The sequence below is a fragment of the Parasteatoda tepidariorum genome, chromosome 7 (assembly GCF_043381705.1).
Source record: "Parasteatoda tepidariorum isolate YZ-2023 chromosome 7, CAS_Ptep_4.0, whole genome shotgun sequence".
Lineage (NCBI taxonomy): Eukaryota > Metazoa > Arthropoda > Arachnida > Araneae > Theridiidae > Parasteatoda > Parasteatoda tepidariorum.
This window is the reverse complement of record NC_092210.1, coordinates 92,242,110-92,261,464: the sequence shown is the minus strand read 5'-3', so window position 1 is coordinate 92,261,464 and position 19,355 is coordinate 92,242,110. Positions and strand designations below refer to the sequence as shown.

Sequence of the window (19,355 nt, the reverse complement as noted above, 5' to 3'; positions counted from 1 at the left end):
TTTTATGTTTGTTAGGGTAAAAGTTGACTTATTGAATGAAGAAAATAAATATTATAAAGTTTTATAATATGAAAAGAAAAAAATACTTTGTTAACTTCTTATGCATAATTTGGCAGAAATAATGCACAAATGTTCTTCCTTTCAATTTTATTACAGGTAGGAATATTTAGTATTTTTTATTTGATTGAACCTTTCAAACTTTTTTATTTAACTTACTAAAAATTGTTTTATTTCTTACAATTAATACTTATTAACCCTGTAGTGATATTTGTGGAGAGAATTGTGTAATGAGGTTTTAATAATTATTTTTTTCAGTTTCCAAAGTTTGCAGAAATTGTTCAGCTGGTTCTGGCTGATGGTACTGCTAGAACAGGACAAGTTCTTGAAGTTAGTGGGAAAAAAGCTGTAGTACAGGTGAAGATTTTTTTTTATTATAACTGTAACAAGTAAGGCATGATTTTTTTTTATGTATATTTAAAGTATTATTATCCTAAAAAAAGGATAATAGAATTTTTTTAGGGAAAAGAAAAGGGGAAGAAATACAATAAATATAAAAAAATCTGAGAGGTAGAAAGAAGTTTTGAAATGTTTTATATTATTGTTGGTTTGGCTCCAGAATAATTAAAGCCGAATTAATGACAATAGAATTTGTTTAAAATATATATATATATATATATATAGCATAATAAATAAATACACAAAGGACAAAAAGAGAAAAATATGCAAATCCGTGGCTTAAAATTATGTACAAAACAGGCAATTCATGTTTCTTTCTCTCTCTCTTTTCTATTTTATTTTTTTTTCCTTAAATAAAAGTTAATTTTCTAAAATTATTAATTGTCAACTTCTCTAAATTATCCAGTATAATATTACCTTGCCCATATCCGTTTTCGGGCCCGTCCTGGGTAATTAACAAATCAAATGCATTTCAGTACAGTACTGCAGTAAGAACATAGAATAAAATAAAACCTCTCAATTTGCACTTCTGTTTTCATATTTTGTAATCTGGCAATCTTGTTACAAAATTATTTTAAATTATTCTTGAAAAATGTCCCGTTTCATCATAGAAAAAAAAAATGGGTGAGAATTTCTCACCCTTTCTCAAAAACAGGGTGAGATTTCAAAAAGTTAAGTGAGAGTTCTAAAAACTAAAAAAACACAAAAACTCATGAAAAAAAATCATTTCTTTAATTATTAATACATTTTTAACATCTTCTGTTTTTTAAATTTTTGGTGCATCATCATAGAAGATTTTGCCTTTACAAGGTATTTGTCCACCTTACATTATTAGTACATAAAAAATTTGAATGTCTTACATGATGAAACCTTACCTACTGTAAACACGTGGCGTGGTTGCAGAGAAATATGTTCTGAAAGGGGTTCCGTGGTTGTGTTCTGTTGTTCGAAAAGGTTCTGAACATTACTGGTAAATAGGGAAGCTAGATAACGGGGCAGATGTTGAAAATAATGGAAGATCCAGGAAGAAAAGTGAAACGAATTTTATTCTAAATGGCGTAATTCGAAGCTTTTTCCAAAATGCAAGAAATTCGCAAGTTTTGAAATTGATTTATCGAATTTCTCGCGGTAATCATTTTTTAATGCGAGGAAAGAAAATAATATGCGAGATTGTCGCGTTCTCGCTCTGTATTGAAAACACTGCATTCATGTAAATTGATTTGAATTCGCTACTTGCGTTATAGATTTTGTTTTATTTTGTTTTTTCTTTGCATTTTATTTTCTGTTTTTATGTGATATTTATGCTTAATGTGTTCGATTTTATTTGTTGTATATTTTTCTGCTCCTCACACTATTATATTGATATATTTTGCTTTGGTTATATTGATACAATATTAGAAAGCACTCCTTTCTGGGGAGCAATATACCTATGAAACAGCTGCTCCAGTGATATCAAGAACAAGAATGACTATCTCTAACTAGCTTACAAATGACTCAATTTAAGCTTAGACATGCATGAGCGCCACTCTTCACTCCAGAGAACTGAATTCAATCTTGAGGAAAAAATCGGTGGACTAAATCCCATCTATTAATATTTCTTCTCCAATTGTTTTTCAAATTAAATTTTCTTTTATTTCCTTAAAAATGTGAGATATTTTCTTTTAAAATTAAAAAAAAATGGAAATGCTATTTAATAATGGAAATGCTATTTATTTTATATTTATTGTAAATGATAAAATAATGTCATACCACAATGAAAGAATAGGATTGTACTTTAGCATTTGCTTGTGTAAACAAAATTTGTACTATTTTCCAGCATATATCTGATTTTTTTACACTTTTCTTCTACTTTTTTAAATGCTGGCCAAAGTCAAATTATGATATTTTTTTTTAGAAAGAAAAGAAATTTATAGAGCTGACAAAAAATAAATTATAAATATATATTATAGAATATATATTTTAATATGAAATAGAGAAATGAGTGGCATTCAGAAAAAGTTAGTGGTTTATATCAGTGATTTCACTTGGTGATTAGTGTAAAAAAGATCAACAAGGTTAGCTGCTTTTTATTTTGTTTGCTGTTAAAAATAACTTAATAAAATAGAGAAAAATATTGTTTATTATTTTTTTTAGAAAGACAAATTATTGATTTGATATACAAGCAGGGTGCATAGTGTTTTTAGAAAGTGCTAAATGATAAATGTCCACATATTCAGTATTTGACCATTTATGGTCAACATTAAAGTGCATTTGAAATTCTAAATTATTAATAAATAATTTCAATTTTCAAGTTATTTAATGTACCAAGAAAAGTGATTGTTCAATTTTATCTCTTGTAGGTATTTGAAGGAACTTCAGGAATTGACGCTAAGCATACATTATGTGAATTTACTGGTGATATTTTACGAACTCCTGTATCGGAAGATATGTTAGGTATGTACTCAATCTTGACCCTGATTGTCAATGGATTATTAAGTTTTGGATTATTAATTTAAAAATAAGTTCAAAAATGTTAAGTATATACCAAATACTTTTGATTCATAACAAATCTTTTGCTGCCGCATAATTATTTTAGCAGTTTTACTTAATAGAAAAAGTTATAAAAAGTATATCCAGGGGTTTGTCCAATCCGAATTTACTACCGTTTAGCGGTACCTTCTCAAATTCAACTTTAGGAAAAATGGTAGTTTCACAAATTCAACTTTAGGAAAAACGGTAGTTTCACAAAATACTTTTTCTTAAAATTTTATTTTTGTATCCCTTATGAAACGATAAATCCACATTTTTGTGTTGATTTTTTAATATAATTTTTAGCAAATTATGTCTAAAGTTTCACAATATAGGTACCTCTCAGAAAAACCTAGACAGACCCCTGATATCATCCTTTTTATTTTGTATATTTAAAATTTGATTACTCATGTCCTATTCGACCGATTTCATTCAAGCTTTGAGTTTTGCTTTATAAAATTATATTCTTTAAAGCGACTTCATATTCCAAATTTTTCCATTATTATAAGGTAAAATAATAGTAAATAATTATTCAAAAAATTTTAGCACTGGAAATATCTTTGGATAAACAAATTTCATATTTGAGTGCAAACATTTTTCAATTCACTTAAAAGTTTTGGAGGTATGGCAAATATACAGAAGAAGTCAAAATGACAAACTCTTTTAAGATTAACAAAGAAGAGGAATAAAAAGAACAATAAGAGCTGCTTGTTCATTGCCATGAATATCACAGTGTTCTGGAATCCATTGGAGTGTGATTTGTCATCCATCGTTCCTCAACTTCTCCAGAAGAACTAAACAATCTAGGATTTGCTTAAATTAACATTAAGGTGTCCATATTTTCAACCGCTCTTCTGTCTAACCCATTGAGACCACTAATTAATTTGCATTCTTGAGATCAACCATCTAAACCATTAAGATTGAGTACTAGGGTGTGGAAATCTATTCACTAGATCAAAGGTTATACAGTATGTTCCTTTTAATTTTTTCCTTTTCACTAAATATATTTTATCAGTCTCACAAACCTTAGATTATGCCTCAAAACAGACAACAATCAGAGAAAACTTTTCTTAGCAGTTTTCTATTGTACTCATCAAATTTTAAAAAAAATAATAATTTGGCAATTTAATTTTATATTAAGCCCTCAAAACAGAATTATATTCTGCCATAAAAAAAATTAAATAAGTCCGCTATGAACAATTTTGATGAAATTTTTCAGCTGTCCACTATAATCATATAAAATAACATTACTACATGGAGATTCTGCTGAGAGCACTAAAAAAGTTCTCTTATATGACATAGTAGACCCTTAAAAAATAAAAAAAACGTTAGTCTCAGACTTGGATAATAAAGAGTTTGAAAAAAACTGGAGTCAAATTTTATTTTGTTTATCTTGTGTGTGTTCATCACAGTTTGACAGATATTCATAAATCTAGGTTTTAGCAGTTGTAACTTAATTTTTATATTGTAATATAATTTAATTTTTATACCTTTGAAAGTAGTATTTTTTCCCTACAGAGGTGGATAGTATTATTTTTTTTTAATTTAATAATAATATTCTTTTCCTACAAAGTTTAGTATTAATTTATTTATTTGATAATAATATTTTTTTTTCTGCAAAGGTCGAGTATTCAATGGATCAGGGAAGCCCATTGATAGAGGACCTCCTGTTCTCGCAGAAGATTTTCTTGATATTCAAGGTAAACTTGTTGACTTCTGATTTATGTATTGTTATTTATGTTATGTATGTTTTTCAAAAAAAAATATGAAATCAATATTTTAATTCTAGTTTAACTAAACGTAATAATTCCAAATGTATTTACCACATCATTTCTTAATAAATGTAAAATGAAAAGTAGCTATTAAAAAGTAAATTAATTTTCATAAATTTCTGAAAGAGCTAAAACAATTTACTGCAGCTTTTTTCAGTACTTTATAAAAAGAAATATTGTTAAACCTAATTAAATGCATATTTACACTCTCTAAATAGAATTGAATTAGCGAATGCATATTATACTAAACATATAAATATACTACGACTAATCACGCATCGAATTCACGATTACAGAAAGAGCTTATTGATTTTTATAATGAATATTCAAATTAAATAATGTGATATGTTGGTTTTGAAATTAATATACAATTTAAAATGAATAGTCAACAATAATTCTAGAAAAAAAAGTTTTCTTCCGGATGTAATCCCTATCTTAGGTCAAACATATTTAAATTAGATTATTTATGCTTTCAAAAAAACTACTAATTTTTTTTTCAAGATTTGACACATCCATATTATCTATGTATTTAATAAGATACAGGTGTATACGTGTAATCATGGCTGCCAACTCTACTGGATTAGGCCAGTTTCTCCTGGTCTTCTGGTTTAATTAAAATTCTCCTGGTTTTTGTACATTTTAGAAAATTCCCTAAAATTGAGTATGAATTACTGAAATTGAATTTTCGTACAGATTGTTGCTTGCTTGTTTGAATATTTAAATAAGTATTAATAATACTTAATCATGTGAGCCTCATTTATGAAAAACGGTTCAAATTTTTTTTTTTTTGTTAAAAAATGTTCTGTTTTTTTTTTTTATTCAGAACTCTCTTTTTAAATTAAAAAAATCTTTTCACAATCTTTAAAGAATTAAATGCCTATTAATATTTGAAGTTATGTTCAAGCATGTTTAATGTCAATCATAACTGGAAAATATTGCAGTTTTTCTATTTTGATGACTGAAAATCCCTAAAATTTTCTATGTGTAAAATATATAGTATATACATTATGCATCAATAATCGTGAAATTTATATTTTGTAAAATCTACAGAATTTTTTCCTATCTGTGTTGGCAGCTATGTGTATTCTTTCTTTTTTTATTTAGGAATTATTTTTATATAGATTTATTTATTTATTATTTTTTTTTTATTTAAGATTTTTATGAACCACCAATTCATGAATCACACATTTTTAAAAACACCAAAGTAAGAAATAAAGCACATGCTCCTAATTATTTTTATGGTCAATTATTATATAGTCTAATTATTATATAGTCAATATGAAGTAATGTTTTTTAAGTAATGTAACAAAAGAGAAAAAAAGTTCTTTCTCTCAAACGTTTAAATTAAGATAATAATTTTTTTATTAGTTTTGGGACAGATTCAGATACATAGCAGTTTATATGCTGCAAAATATTTTGTAAAATAAAGCCAGGGGTCTGTCCAGGCCGAACTTACTACCCTTTCGCGGTACCTTCACAAATTCAATGTTAGGTAAAACGGTAGTTTCACAAATTCAACTTTAGGAAAAACGGTAGTTTCACAAAATTCTTTTTCTTAAAATTTTATTTTTGTATCCCTTAAGAAACGATAAATCTATATTTTTACCATGTTCTTGTGTTGGTTTTTAAATATAATTTTTAAATTTTTCACAAATTATGTCTAAATTTTCACAAAATAGGTACTTTTCAGAAAAACCTAGACAGACCCCTGAAAGCATTAATTTCAGTGCTAAAATATGAATACTCAAATCCGAGAATTAAATGGCATTCACATGAGAAAAGCATACTTTTCTTTTCATTTTTTATACTTTTTGGAATTAAACTTAAAATATTTGAAGTTAAGTGATATTTATTTTCAAAATTGTATGTATAATATTATATTTTCAATGTTTCTAGAAGTCCTACTTAATTATAGGTACTATATTTCAATTAATCAATTAATTTATTTTTTTTACAAAAAATAATATGTATATGTATATGTGGAATAAAGGGGGTGAAGCGAGGGTTTTAAATAAAAGGAGATACGCTAAACTTAATAAAATATATTAACAAAATAAGCTACGTCTTCTGCTGGCGCTCTACTCGAGCTAGACATTCCAACTGATTCCATCTACATGGTGTACAAGTGAAGGAATTGTAAGTGTATTGTCCTTGAAATCACATGATAGAGATGGTTGCTTCCTAGATCGGATCTGTATTCCACACGGCCGTCCTGCTCCTCGCCGACCGCGGTGACCACTATCTCACTAGATGTCATGTTTGATCCAAAGGACATTTTCTGAAATTACAGACGAAGAAAAAGAACAGTACAAAAGCAAATATTTCAAAACAATTGGCTATAAGAAACAAACAAAAATTAGTTTTTTTTTTCAGTCCATATGGTTCCTCAATTTCCCCAGATCTTCATATGGTCTGCAGCAGTAGAAGTTATATTAGAACCATCGTGAGTTCCAAGTTTTCTGACATTGTATCTATCGTTGTTGTTCACCTTAGTAACTTCATAAGGTCCGTAGAATTTTGGTCTCAACTTGAGTCCTGTACCGAACTGCGTTCGTTGAATGGCAACGACATCACCCATCTCATACTTGTGAGCTTTCTTCCGCTTTTTGTCATATGTTCGCTTGTTTTCCTCTTGAATCTTATAAATGTTGGCTTTAGCGTTGTCACAAATTTCTTGTCTGTTACACATAATGGTGTTTTCATGTTCTTCCTTCAATATTTCCAAAAGCTTGTCATCTTGTTTTTGTTTCATTTTAATGCCAGTAAGTAATTCGAACGGTGTGTATTTGGTACTTCTAGATGAAGTAGAGTTTAATGTTATTTGTACTAATGGTACGTATTTATACCATTTCTCTGGCTCATTTATGGATAGTTTTGCTAAAATGGGAATGAGTGTCTCGTGAATCCTTTCAATCATTCCGTTTACTCGTGGGATTCCAGTTGTGATGGTTGTTGTTGTTGTTGTTGTTGCTTATCCTCTAATTGTCTGACGAGGTCAGACAAGATCCAGTAAGTTGTTGACCCTCAAAAAGTCGATTACAAGAAGTGGAGAAGCATATAAGTCCTCCTTGGAAAGGCCCAAGCAGTCGAGGATATGAGTTGTGATGGTAAGATGAGTAATGTCTTCATTTGCACAATAGTCACTAAATTCTTTTGAAGTAAACGCAGCACCTTTATCACTAATCAGTCTATTAGGATTTCCAAAATTTGTTTGTTGTTGGTTTAATTTCTGAATGGCATTGAATGATGATGTAGATTTTACAGGATGGAGCCATAAAAATTTTGTAAATGCATCTACCACAGAAAAAATATGGTTGTAGTTTTTATTGGTGGAAGGCATTGGACCGATAAAGTCAATGTGATATGTGTCTAATGGAGTATCACCTTTTGGAATTGGGTTTAATAAACCCTCTGCTTTTCCCTTTTTCCTGTTTACTAGAATACACTTAACACAACTTTTAATTACATTTTCTACGCACTGTCTGATGTTTGGGAAAAAATATTTATCTTTAACAAGATTTTCTGTTTTGTTTACCCTATAATGACCTAATTCATGAGCATTTTTTATAATTTCTATTTGCATGGTCTTAAGGACCACTAATAAATTTCTATCATTAACAATTTTGTAAAGAATATCATTTTTCACAAAGTAATTTTCAGTTTTACTACAGTTAATTAATTCCTTAATTGTTGATATAAATTCGTCATCTTTTTGGGCTGTTGAAATTTTAGGTGTTATTTCAGGGGTTTCAATAATCATTATTGGATAACGACTTAAGGCATCAACATGGCGCATGTGTGTCCCTGAACGATGAATTATTTCATATTCAAATTCTTCTGGAAATAATGCCCAACGAGCTATTTTAGAAGTAGTTTCTTTTTTCTCCATAGTTTTTTGTAATGCTGAACAATCGGTAACAATTTTGAATTTTTGTCCTAATAAATAAATGCGAAATTTTTGTAAAGCTGTTATGATAGCTAAGACTTCTAACTCGTAACTGGAATATTTTTCTTCCTGTACTGAGGTTTTCCGACTCATGTAATGATCTGGGTGGAGTTTTAAACTTAATAAAATATATTAACAAAATAAGCTACATCTTCTGCTAGCGCTCTACTCAAGCTAGACATTCCAACTTATTCCATCTACATGGTGTACAAGTGAAGGAAATGTAAGTGTATTGTCCTTGAAATCACGTGATAGAGATGGTTGCTTCGTAGATCGGATCTATATTCCACATATATTATAGTATATTGTATACATGTATATATAAATCTTTAAAGAATNTATATATATATATAGAGTGAGTCAAAAATACTTTTTCTGGAAAAAAAACCATTTATATATTTCTAATAAAAATATTTCTGATACTAACTTAAGTGGAGAGGTATCGAGTCATTTAATAATTTTTGTGTTAATTCTGAAAAAGAAAAAAAAATGCAGTGAATATAATAAATATTTGTCTTCATTAGTTCTATATGCCTGAAGCTTATATGTCCATTTTCTGAAATATTATTGTTCAAATGCTGTTCTTTCTGTATGCTCTAACTGGAAAAGAGTAATAATTCTTTTATTACATTGAAAAACAAAGAAAATATACCCTTCAAAATCCCCCTTTCCGGGTTCAAGAATTCACTCTCTAAACTGGAAGAATGGCCTAAATTGAAGTATTTATAAAAAAAGTGGTATAGCCAAAGAATATGGCAAGACATGGTGCGTAGCGTTTTTAAAAAGTGCTTAAAGGTGCTTATTTTAGATTTTCATAATTTAAAAGGCCTTAAAGGTGCTTTTTCATTTGATGTTTTTAAAAAGTGCTTATTTTTTCCCTTTTCAAAAATGAGATTTTATTTCATTACCTTGTCGATTTTCTCTACGTATTATGAAATGAATGTGAAAATCGTATTATGAAATGAAATGAATGAATGTTATCAATGTGAAAAGCGTGCTTTTCACATTGTTCTATTCAAAGTTATCACAATTCATTTCGCCGTACCGTCGATTTATAGCATATGATAGCTCCAATCATTTTATATGTTTGATGAAATACTTGTGAGTCTACTGAGCTGGGTTCGGTTAGATTATTGCCTTCTCATGTGCAACTCTGCTGCATTTTGCAAGATATTCTCAATATCAGACATCATTTTCCACCTTCTGATATCGTACCGAAAAATCTCTCAATCATTTTATAAAAGCTAATATAATCAAAAAAGGAGTTCTTCGTCAGAAACTAGTTATTTTATCATGATCATCTAAAGTCTTTGAAAATTATTTTGCATTTTGTTAATGTATATAGTGCTTAAAAATATTTTTTGAGTGAAAGTACTTAAAGAGTGCTTATTTTTGTTGAAAGATTTGGCTATGTACCCTGCAAGAGAAGTTGAAAACAAATAATTAAATCAAGATTTTATTAATTCAAATATTTTTTTTAAACTTTTGATTTTGAATCATAGATATAGGATCTCTTTATCGTAAATAATTAAAAAAAATAATGCACCTTTGCTACATAAAGCAAAAATCTGCTTCAAAAACAATTATATGGTGTCTCTAATTTATCTATTTTTATTTTGATATATGCTTCTATCTAATATGTTTTGTAATTCATTTGTAATGTATCTACCACTACAAAAAAACAATTCCGATTCACTAGTATATAAGACAAGTTAACTTGATTCTATGTTGGGGTCCCTTTTCATAGACGAAGGTTGACATTGTCGATAACTCACTATCCCCACATTGGTGACCCAGACGTGATCTGAACACGCCTATCTTGACAGTAACACCCACTTTGATCTAAACACCCCTACTTCGGTGGATAGTATACATTGAACAGTTGATTTGCTACCTGTGCTGTTATCCATCTCCTCGTGCTGTTGCTACTTAGTCTCAATCACACACAACATGCACACTCGACTGCTAAAGGCAACACAGGAGCGACCACGACCGTGAACTTAATACAGCTTTCCTGGGTTCTCGCAAAGCAGCAATGAATTAACTAGTGGTATCCGTTAATCAAATTCTATCACAGCTATAATTCTGGTGGGGGAGTACTGTAGTGCATCTACCACTACAAAAATAGAATTCCAATTCACTAGTATATAGGACATAGTAACTCAATCATAGAAAATTCTTCCAATTTTTATTAGAAAAGTTGAAATTCATTAATTAGAGACACAATTTATTAAATAAATAATATTTGATTGAAATAAATAATATTTGATTTAAATAATAAATAATTGATTTATTAAATAATAAATATTTGATTAAATTTCCTTTCTTTTTAGATCTCTTAACTCTGTTGCTTGTACATTAAAATTGACTTGATTATACACTTTTTTTTTTACATCACATGGCATAAAAAAAATCTCTCAGATAACTTTCAGCTATATATTAGTGATATATTGATTTGTTTATTTTTCTTTAGGTCAGCCTATAAACCCCTGGTGTCGTATTTATCCTGAGGAAATGATACAAACGGGTATATCGACAATCGATGTAATGAACAGTATTGCTAGAGGCCAAAAAATTCCCATATTCTCTGCTGCTGGCTTACCTCATAATGAAGTATTGACTCTTTTACATACTTTAAAAGCTTTTTAAATAAATAGAAGTAGAAATGTTATATTGAGCAAAATTTTAATGTTTCATTATTTATTTTTGTAAGACAATGTAGGTTTTGCATTTGTTGCTTTTGAGTTAAAAACTATATTCAGACGGACAACTGTTTCACGAATCCGTGGAATTTCTTTCTTTTTTTAATTCAAAACTTAATTTATGATTCTGAAATAGCACAAATTTGATTTGTTAAAATTGGGAACCATCTACTAATTGTATAAAAGTAGTCAAAGTATCTTATATTGATTCAAAACAATTTGTTTTAGAATTTTCAGGACTTGTAAATGATATAAACTCGCTTAAATAATTTTTAGTATCAAGAAATTTTGTTTGGAAGAATTCAGGGATCATATCCTTATTTGCTATTTTTTGGATAGGAAATCAAATCTTGTATTATGGAGATTAATTTTTCCATAAATATGATATTAAATAATTATTCCGATATAATTATTCTGATTTTAGAAAATAAATATTCTGATTTTAAAAATGCGTTAATTTAAATTTTATAAATAGAATATTGATGGGTGGCAATTGACTATTTTAACCGTGTCATGTCCCATATTTTTGTGTAGAAAATATTAAATAATGTGTAAAATTGAAATTTCAACCTATGTCCAGGGAGTGCTTAACTAATTTCACTCATCAATTCCAAAGGCTGTAATGGTTTCTTACAACTGAAATGTATCTGTGAATGACCAAAATGGGTAGTTGTGAATGTTGACATAGTCCGAAATATATACTCGTTCAGTGCCACTACACACTGATGTTTCTCCTAATCTATCTTTCAAGAGATATCAAATAAATATAATATCAACGAATAAATTACTATCATATAACTAATATTTCGGACATTCCTAGGTGAAGGATTTCAGTCATTCATGGTAACACTACAAAAATCATTTCTCTCCACCTCCTTCCTCTAGTGTGCCCCAAGTATTCTTTGAAATAATTTCTTACAGTTATCTGAAATATTTGCAACGGACGTGAGAAATTTTGCCATGAATTGTGTGTTAAGCATTTTTCTCTAAAAGCTGATTTAAGGTTAACAAAAGTAATCATTGTTGTCATAAATATTTGAATAAGATTAAATGTTTCTTTCAGATTGCTGCACAGATATGTCGTCAAAGTGGTTTAGTTAAAAACAGAGATGTAATGGATCAAGAGCATGACAACTTTGCCATCGTGTTTGCTGCTATGGGTGTAAGTTTATTTCACAACTCATTTATTATTAATAGGGTAATTGTTACAATTTGGAAAGTAAAATATAATCTGTGCAACAGAATGAAAAATATTAAATGAGAACTATTTTTACTTGTTAACAATAACCTTATATTTGATATCCTGTTGTTCATAAGGGATTAAAAAAAGTAAATAATCAGTACTAAATAACTCTTAAGTCATGCATTAAAGACATGGTGCTTAGTGTTTTTAAAAGTGCTTATTTTTAATTTTTGTCTTTTAGAAGCCCTTAAAGTTGTTTTTTTTTTATTGGGTGTTTTTAAAAAGTGCCTAATTTTCATATACGAGTTTTTTTTTTTTTTTTTTTTTTTTTTTTTTTACTATGTCGAATTTCACCATGTATTATGCTTTTCACATTGTTCTATTCAACGTTTTCACAATTCATTCAACCACAATCTTTTTTGGCGTACCATTGTTCCTTGATAGCGCCAGTTATGTTACTTGAAGTCCGCATGTGTGGTTAATGAGCTTGATTCGGTGAAATTTTTTCGCTCTCGTGTGCAACTCTGCTGTTTTTGCAAGATATTTGCCATTTCAGGCTTCATTTTCCGCCTTCTGAAATCAAACCCAAAAGTCTCAATCATTTTATGGTAGTTATTTTATCATAATCATTTATCATTGAAAATTATTTTGCATTTTGTTACTATATGTAGTGCTTAAAAATATTTTTTGAGTGCTTATAAAGTACTTTAAAGGTGCTTATTTTTTGAGGAGAGATTTGGCTATGCACCCTATATATAGATTTAGAAAATAAAGTATAATGTCTGCAACAGTATGAAAAATATTTAATGAGAAGTATTTTTACTTGTTAACACTATATAACAATAACCTTATATCTGAAATCCTGTTGTTCATGATGAAATAAAAGTAAATAATTTAGCACTAAATACTCTTAGATCATGCATAAAAGAGAAAGACACATTTAATAAAGGTTAAAATAATTCCATTTTTTTTATATTGCCTTTACATAATAAATTATGCAAAACACATTTTTTGTAGGGTCAAACTTAATCATGACTCGAGAGCGACTCATGATAGTAAAAAATTACCACAATCAAGTCATTTTTCTGTACTCTTTCCACAGTATTGATACAATTTTAATAGATGCCAACAACCGATTAAAACTGCACCCATAACATTAACACTAATGAACATGATAGGCGTCAACAATAATGTGGCGACTTTTTACCTTTTTCTTAAGCGAACTAAAAAAAAGTGATAAAAATCCATGTTTTTAACAATTTTCTCTGCAGTATTTATCTGAAGATAGTTATTTTATGATGATCATGTAAATTTTATTGTTTTTATGTTTATAAATTAAGAATTTTGAAAGCTAGAAAAAATTTTTTATTGCTGCGCAGATCCTAATTATGATTTTTTTTCTTTCTGGTAAGTGATTAAAAATATTTTTTGAGTTCTTAAAAGGTGCTTATTTTTGTTGAAAAATCTGGCTACACATCTTGTACTTCCATTTTTCCATTATTTGGAATTTTAGTGCATAGCTTATTATTTCGATCCATTTACTACCTGTTCCCAAAGTTGTTTAAGCCTTGTTGCCATTAAATATAGTATAGAAATTTTTTATGTTTCTCTTAAACAAATTAGTACCATTTCACCACTTTCTTTTTTAGTACATAACTTTAAATGCTTAACTGTAAACAAAATAAACCCATGGTTTCACATGGTCTTTAAGAATACTAATTTGGTGGCATAATCCACACATGCTACAACGTTTCATATTATTTAGTTTATCTGACAAAGAAATAATTTATTTTTGAAGAACATGCTGTAAACTAATTTTTTCAATGAGAACTTTACGCTAGCAATTATCAATGGATCTTTGAAATGTTTGAAAAAAGTAGGACCATCTATGGTTTAATTTAAAACTGTCTTATGCTAAACCAAGCAGAAGTTCTATTCTCAAGCTAAGTTCTTTCCTGAACAATTTGATTGAAACTTTAAACAAATTTTAATAGCGAGGTTTAAAATTACCCTTTTCACTCTCTCCGCAAATTTCAGGATGCTAGTGTTCTGGTGTTATAAAAGAGAGACACACATGCGTAAACTCTTCTCTTTATTATTCTTGAGTCTTCCAAATTTTTATATATTTAAAAATTTCTGCACAAATGTTAAGAATTATATTTTGCAACATGTAATCTCTTATTTAATTTTTTTTAAAAAAATATATTTATTTGGGCGCAAACTGTTAAAATCTTATGAGAGAAACTTTTCTACGACAATGGATAAACATGGTGGCCACCCACCTGGAATTATCAGGGAATTTTTTTATACTGGAAAAAATCTGGAAAAGTCAGGGAAATTTAGATAAAAACCTGGAAAAATCAGGGAATTTAAAAGAAAAGCTGGAATTTTTTTTATAGATTTTCTTAATTTAAATTATTTTATGATCCGTTATACTGACTTTTTTTTTAAACTGAAATTTATTACCAAACAGTTGAAATATCAACTTAGCAATATTTTGCATGTGTCAAAATTTACTCCATTAATCCCTGTTAAACTAGAATGCCACCTAAAACCCATGATTGTGCTAAATGAATGGAGAAACCTTTTTGGAGACAGTTTAGGAAAGGCAAAGATTGTGGTGGGGGTTGAAGAAGGAGTTAAGATATTTGCTTCTGTTTATAAAAGTAGCATTTGTTTCACTTCTAAACCGTGGGTTGAATCCATTTATCGTTTGTTCCAATGCTTTAAGTTTTTTTCTTTCTTCTGACGAAATGGTTAAGAATGCTTTAGTATTTTTAATTTCATAAAATTCACCACAAATTGGTTGGTCATAATTTAATAGATTTTATGTTATACTCTTTTTCTAAAAGCTTTTGTACACCCATCCAAATCTGTGAATTATCTGTGAATCAAATCACATATTTTCTTACAATCGCTAACAGCAGTTTTTGTCAAAAAATCATAAAATTTTTAATGCTAATTTGCTCAATTTCATTTTAACCTTTTATTACGTATTTTAATTTTTAAAAAAAGGTTCTTTTAAGGATCAACCATATGTTAACATGGTTATATTAACATTTTGTTGGTAAATATTTAATTTTTAATTCAAAATTTGACATTGTGTAGTAATAATGTCGAAAGTTCGTTAATGTTACTCTTTTTCCAGAGATGATATTTCCTAAACTGTCTCTCCTTTTACCTTAAGAAGCTGGGAAAAATTAGGGAATGTATAGGAAACATGTTAAATGTTGTATAAACAGAGGATATAAGTTTTTTTTATTCATATGTGTTTATTAGGAAGGAGAATGAAACTGTTTTTTTGTTCTGCACTGTGCAGGTTTCTAGTTGTAAAAGCAAACAAAAAAATTAACTAATCTAAGTTAAAAAATCCTTTAGTTAGATAGGAATTCTTTAAATATTTTAATTTCAAATTAGAAAAGAATAAAATATGAAGAATTTATCTAGTTTTTTTCTATGAGATATGTAATAAGAAATTTGACAATTTTTCCTTTGTGACATTAATTTTTTAATACTGCTTATCGTGTTTGAAAACATTATTTAAACATTTGACTTTAGATATTGGTTTAAAGAAAATATGATCAATGAATTTTACAAAGAGTACTGTTTGGATTAAATGCGATATAAAATGTAAATAAATATAAAAAGTTATTCATGCAAAATCACCTGAAATTATTGTTTTTTATTAATTATTTTTTTGTTTAATGAAAATTAGGGATGCAACAAATATTTGATTACTATTCGGCCTGCTTGCCGAATATTCAGCCAACTATTTTTTGACAAAGTTTTAATAGATTAAATAGTTATCTAAAATAGTATTTTTATTATGCAGTATCAGATATAGTCTTTACACATCTTTGTAAAGTTTTAATGTGTGCTTGCAAAATTATGTAGTGGAAAATAAATGGAAAAGCAAAATTTCTGTTTTAAGAATCTAAATTGTTTTCTTTTTTGTTTTTCTGTTTTGATTATATCACAGCATTTTAACTGAGCATTTTATGATAGATTTTATTCTTTTATTTTTACTTTTTTCTAGTATGGTAAGACAGCTGGTAACAAAAGAATGCTGTGATTTTCAACCTTAAAACTATATTTTGAGAAATTGGAATGTTTTTTTTCCCTCTCATTTTTGCCTTTTTTTATTAACTTTTTATCAAAGTTTTTATTATGATACAGCATTTTTTTAAAGAGTGTTTCTGAAGAACGTTATTTTTGATTGAAAATTTAACACTTTTTCTACTTGAAAAAGTGTTAAATTTTCTTTTAAAAATTGAGAACAATTTTTGTTTTCGTTTCTATTTAGCTTTTTCTTTTTTAAAAAATTTTGGTTTTTGTCAGGAGTTTTACTATGTTGGAGCAATTAAGAGAGTTTCTATTAGACTTATTTCTTTTTTCTAACTTTTTAAAAAAAAAAAAAATTTAAAAAAAATACAGTATTATTGGAAAACAGATGTTCAGTTTAAAATATGATAGTCCGTCAGTTCAGTTTAATTGTGATATATTTTTATTTTTTATGTTTCGCTTTTGTATATAATTTTTTGTGGGCATTTTTGAAATCTTTTCTGATACTTTTTTTCTTTTAAAGTTTTATGTTTACTTTTTTTTCAGAAAATACTATTTACAGCATTAAAGTTTTGTCTTGAAAATTAAGAGTATATTTTTTGCTATTTCTCTGTTTCTTTTTTATTCAACTTTACAACTTCAGTTTTTTTTTGTAGCTATTAGTTAGTTTTTATTTATCTTAAATATTTCTAATAGATAACTTTTGTAATTTTTTCTCTTTAGCCCACACTAATAATATAGCTAAGTTTTGATTAATTTTCAAAAATGACTAAACTTATTTATCTATAAAAAATAATATATATTAGGGTCATTCTCATGAAAACTGTCATTTTTCAGTTCATAAAATCCCAAAAAAGTAAAGTGAATAAAAAGCTCTGAAACTTTTTATATTAATAGAAATATGTAATGGCATTATAAAAAAAATATATATCCTATAAATTATACTTAATATTTAAATAAATTAATTAATTTCACTGTTTAAAAAGTGAGGGAATGATATTTTATTTTAATACATGTTTTTCTCTAAGTTACAGCTACCTCAAGTTTGAAAATGATAACATACTAAGTATATCTAACATTTATTATAATTTAGTTTTATATACTTAATAGTTTTTAAAGGTTTGGGAAATAAAATTGGCTGGCACGATTGAACAAAAAAAAATTTAATAATATACTCATCTTGAATCATTCCCTCACTTCAGCGTCATTCCCTCACTTTATACACTAGTGAGGGAATGACGAATTCAATAAAATTTAAAAATAACAGTTAGGCCTAATTAATTTCTGAAGTCAATCACATACAATTATATTCATACAAGAAAGCAACATATAATTATCCACTTTCTCGATGAAGTTGTATTTTATTTTACTCTAAAAAATGACATGAGGGAATGACAAATGTAAAAAATTTTACCTGGTTTGATTCATTCAAATTTATTCCACAGCAAAGCTTCTTTAAGTTGAAGATGGAAACATACTGCAATTTTGTTCTATGATGCCAGTTGTTAACTTCTGAAGTTTTTATTAAAATATTTTTATTCTAAGAAGATTGCAGGTGATAAGAACATTGTTGTGAGGGAATGACGCGAAACACTGGGGACAAAGTTTAAAATAGTGCTGTGTTAATATTTTTATCAGAAATTAAATTTAAAATTGATTTTCTGAATTCTATATTTCAATATTCTGAAATAAAAAACACGAATTTGTAAATTTTTTTATTTTTATTTCAGAAACAATTTTCTCTTTTCTTAAATCAGCAGTGGGGACAAGTGAGGGAATGACATATTGGTATATTTTAATTACCTAAAATAAATAAAAAATAAAAATTGATAATTTTATTTTTATTCTTTTGTTAGCCTGCATTCTGAAGGAAACTTTCCTTGAAATCTTTTTTTTCATAAGTTGTAAAAAAAACATAAAATATACTGGGGACATGAAAATGACTGTTTTTGTGAGAATGACCCATTAATGATTTTTTTAGAAAGAAAAATGCTACTATATTACCTTAATGAAAATATATTAAACAATACTTGTCAAAGTTTTTCTTTTTTTAGTCTGTCTGTATTTGCCATTCTCTGCTCTTTTTTTGTCTCAAAAATATCATTTTAAATAAAATGCTTTACAATTTTGGCACTTTTGTTGTATCCATCCTATACTTTGTGGGGAAAAAAACACATTAACCTGGAAATTTTAAGATTTTTACCTGGAAAAATCAGGGACATTTGAAACCTGATTTGAGTGACCATCCTGATATCATTTATGAAACCCAGGAAAAAAAAAAGCTTTTGAAATTTAAAAAATATTTAAAACAAATAAAAATTAAGAAAAGAATGTAATTCATTACTGAAAATGGCTGTTTCAGGTCCTTAAATTTCAACTTCGTAATTGAATCTCTGTGGACTTCAAAATAGTATTTTTGGTATTATTTACAATGGTATTTTTTTTTTTTTTTTACAAATTTAACAGTTTTTGCTTTTATTCTCCAATTAATTATCAAATGTTACTCTTATTTATCCCATCGTACTCCATACAACAGTATTTTGTTTAATACAATTAGTAGTTTATATTTTTGAAACTACAACTAAATAGCATATTTTGTTTGATTAAGAAAAACATTCAAAGATTTTGATGAGTTATATTTTTTAAGAAAAAATAAAAATCAAGTAAGAAAATGCCAAAATATTTAAAGTTTACTACAATGTCTATATAACTGATAAATGAGCAAG

The 19,355-nt window shown here is 27.6% G+C and overlaps 1 protein-coding gene across 1 annotated transcript in view; it reads left to right on the top strand.

Annotated features, from left to right (window-relative positions):
- LOC107443915 (V-type proton ATPase subunit Vha55) overlaps window positions 1-19,355 on the top strand; it is a 51,365-nt gene that overhangs the window by 7,739 nt on the left and 24,271 nt on the right. Inside the window, exons 3-7 of the mRNA XM_043047554.2 lie at window positions 316-414; window positions 2,796-2,889; window positions 4,587-4,664; window positions 11,156-11,295; window positions 12,448-12,546. Of these exons, the coding sequence (XP_042903488.1) occupies window positions 316-414; window positions 2,796-2,889; window positions 4,587-4,664; window positions 11,156-11,295; window positions 12,448-12,546 (510 nt within the window). The remainder of the gene's footprint in view (window positions 1-315; window positions 415-2,795; window positions 2,890-4,586; window positions 4,665-11,155; window positions 11,296-12,447; window positions 12,547-19,355) is intronic.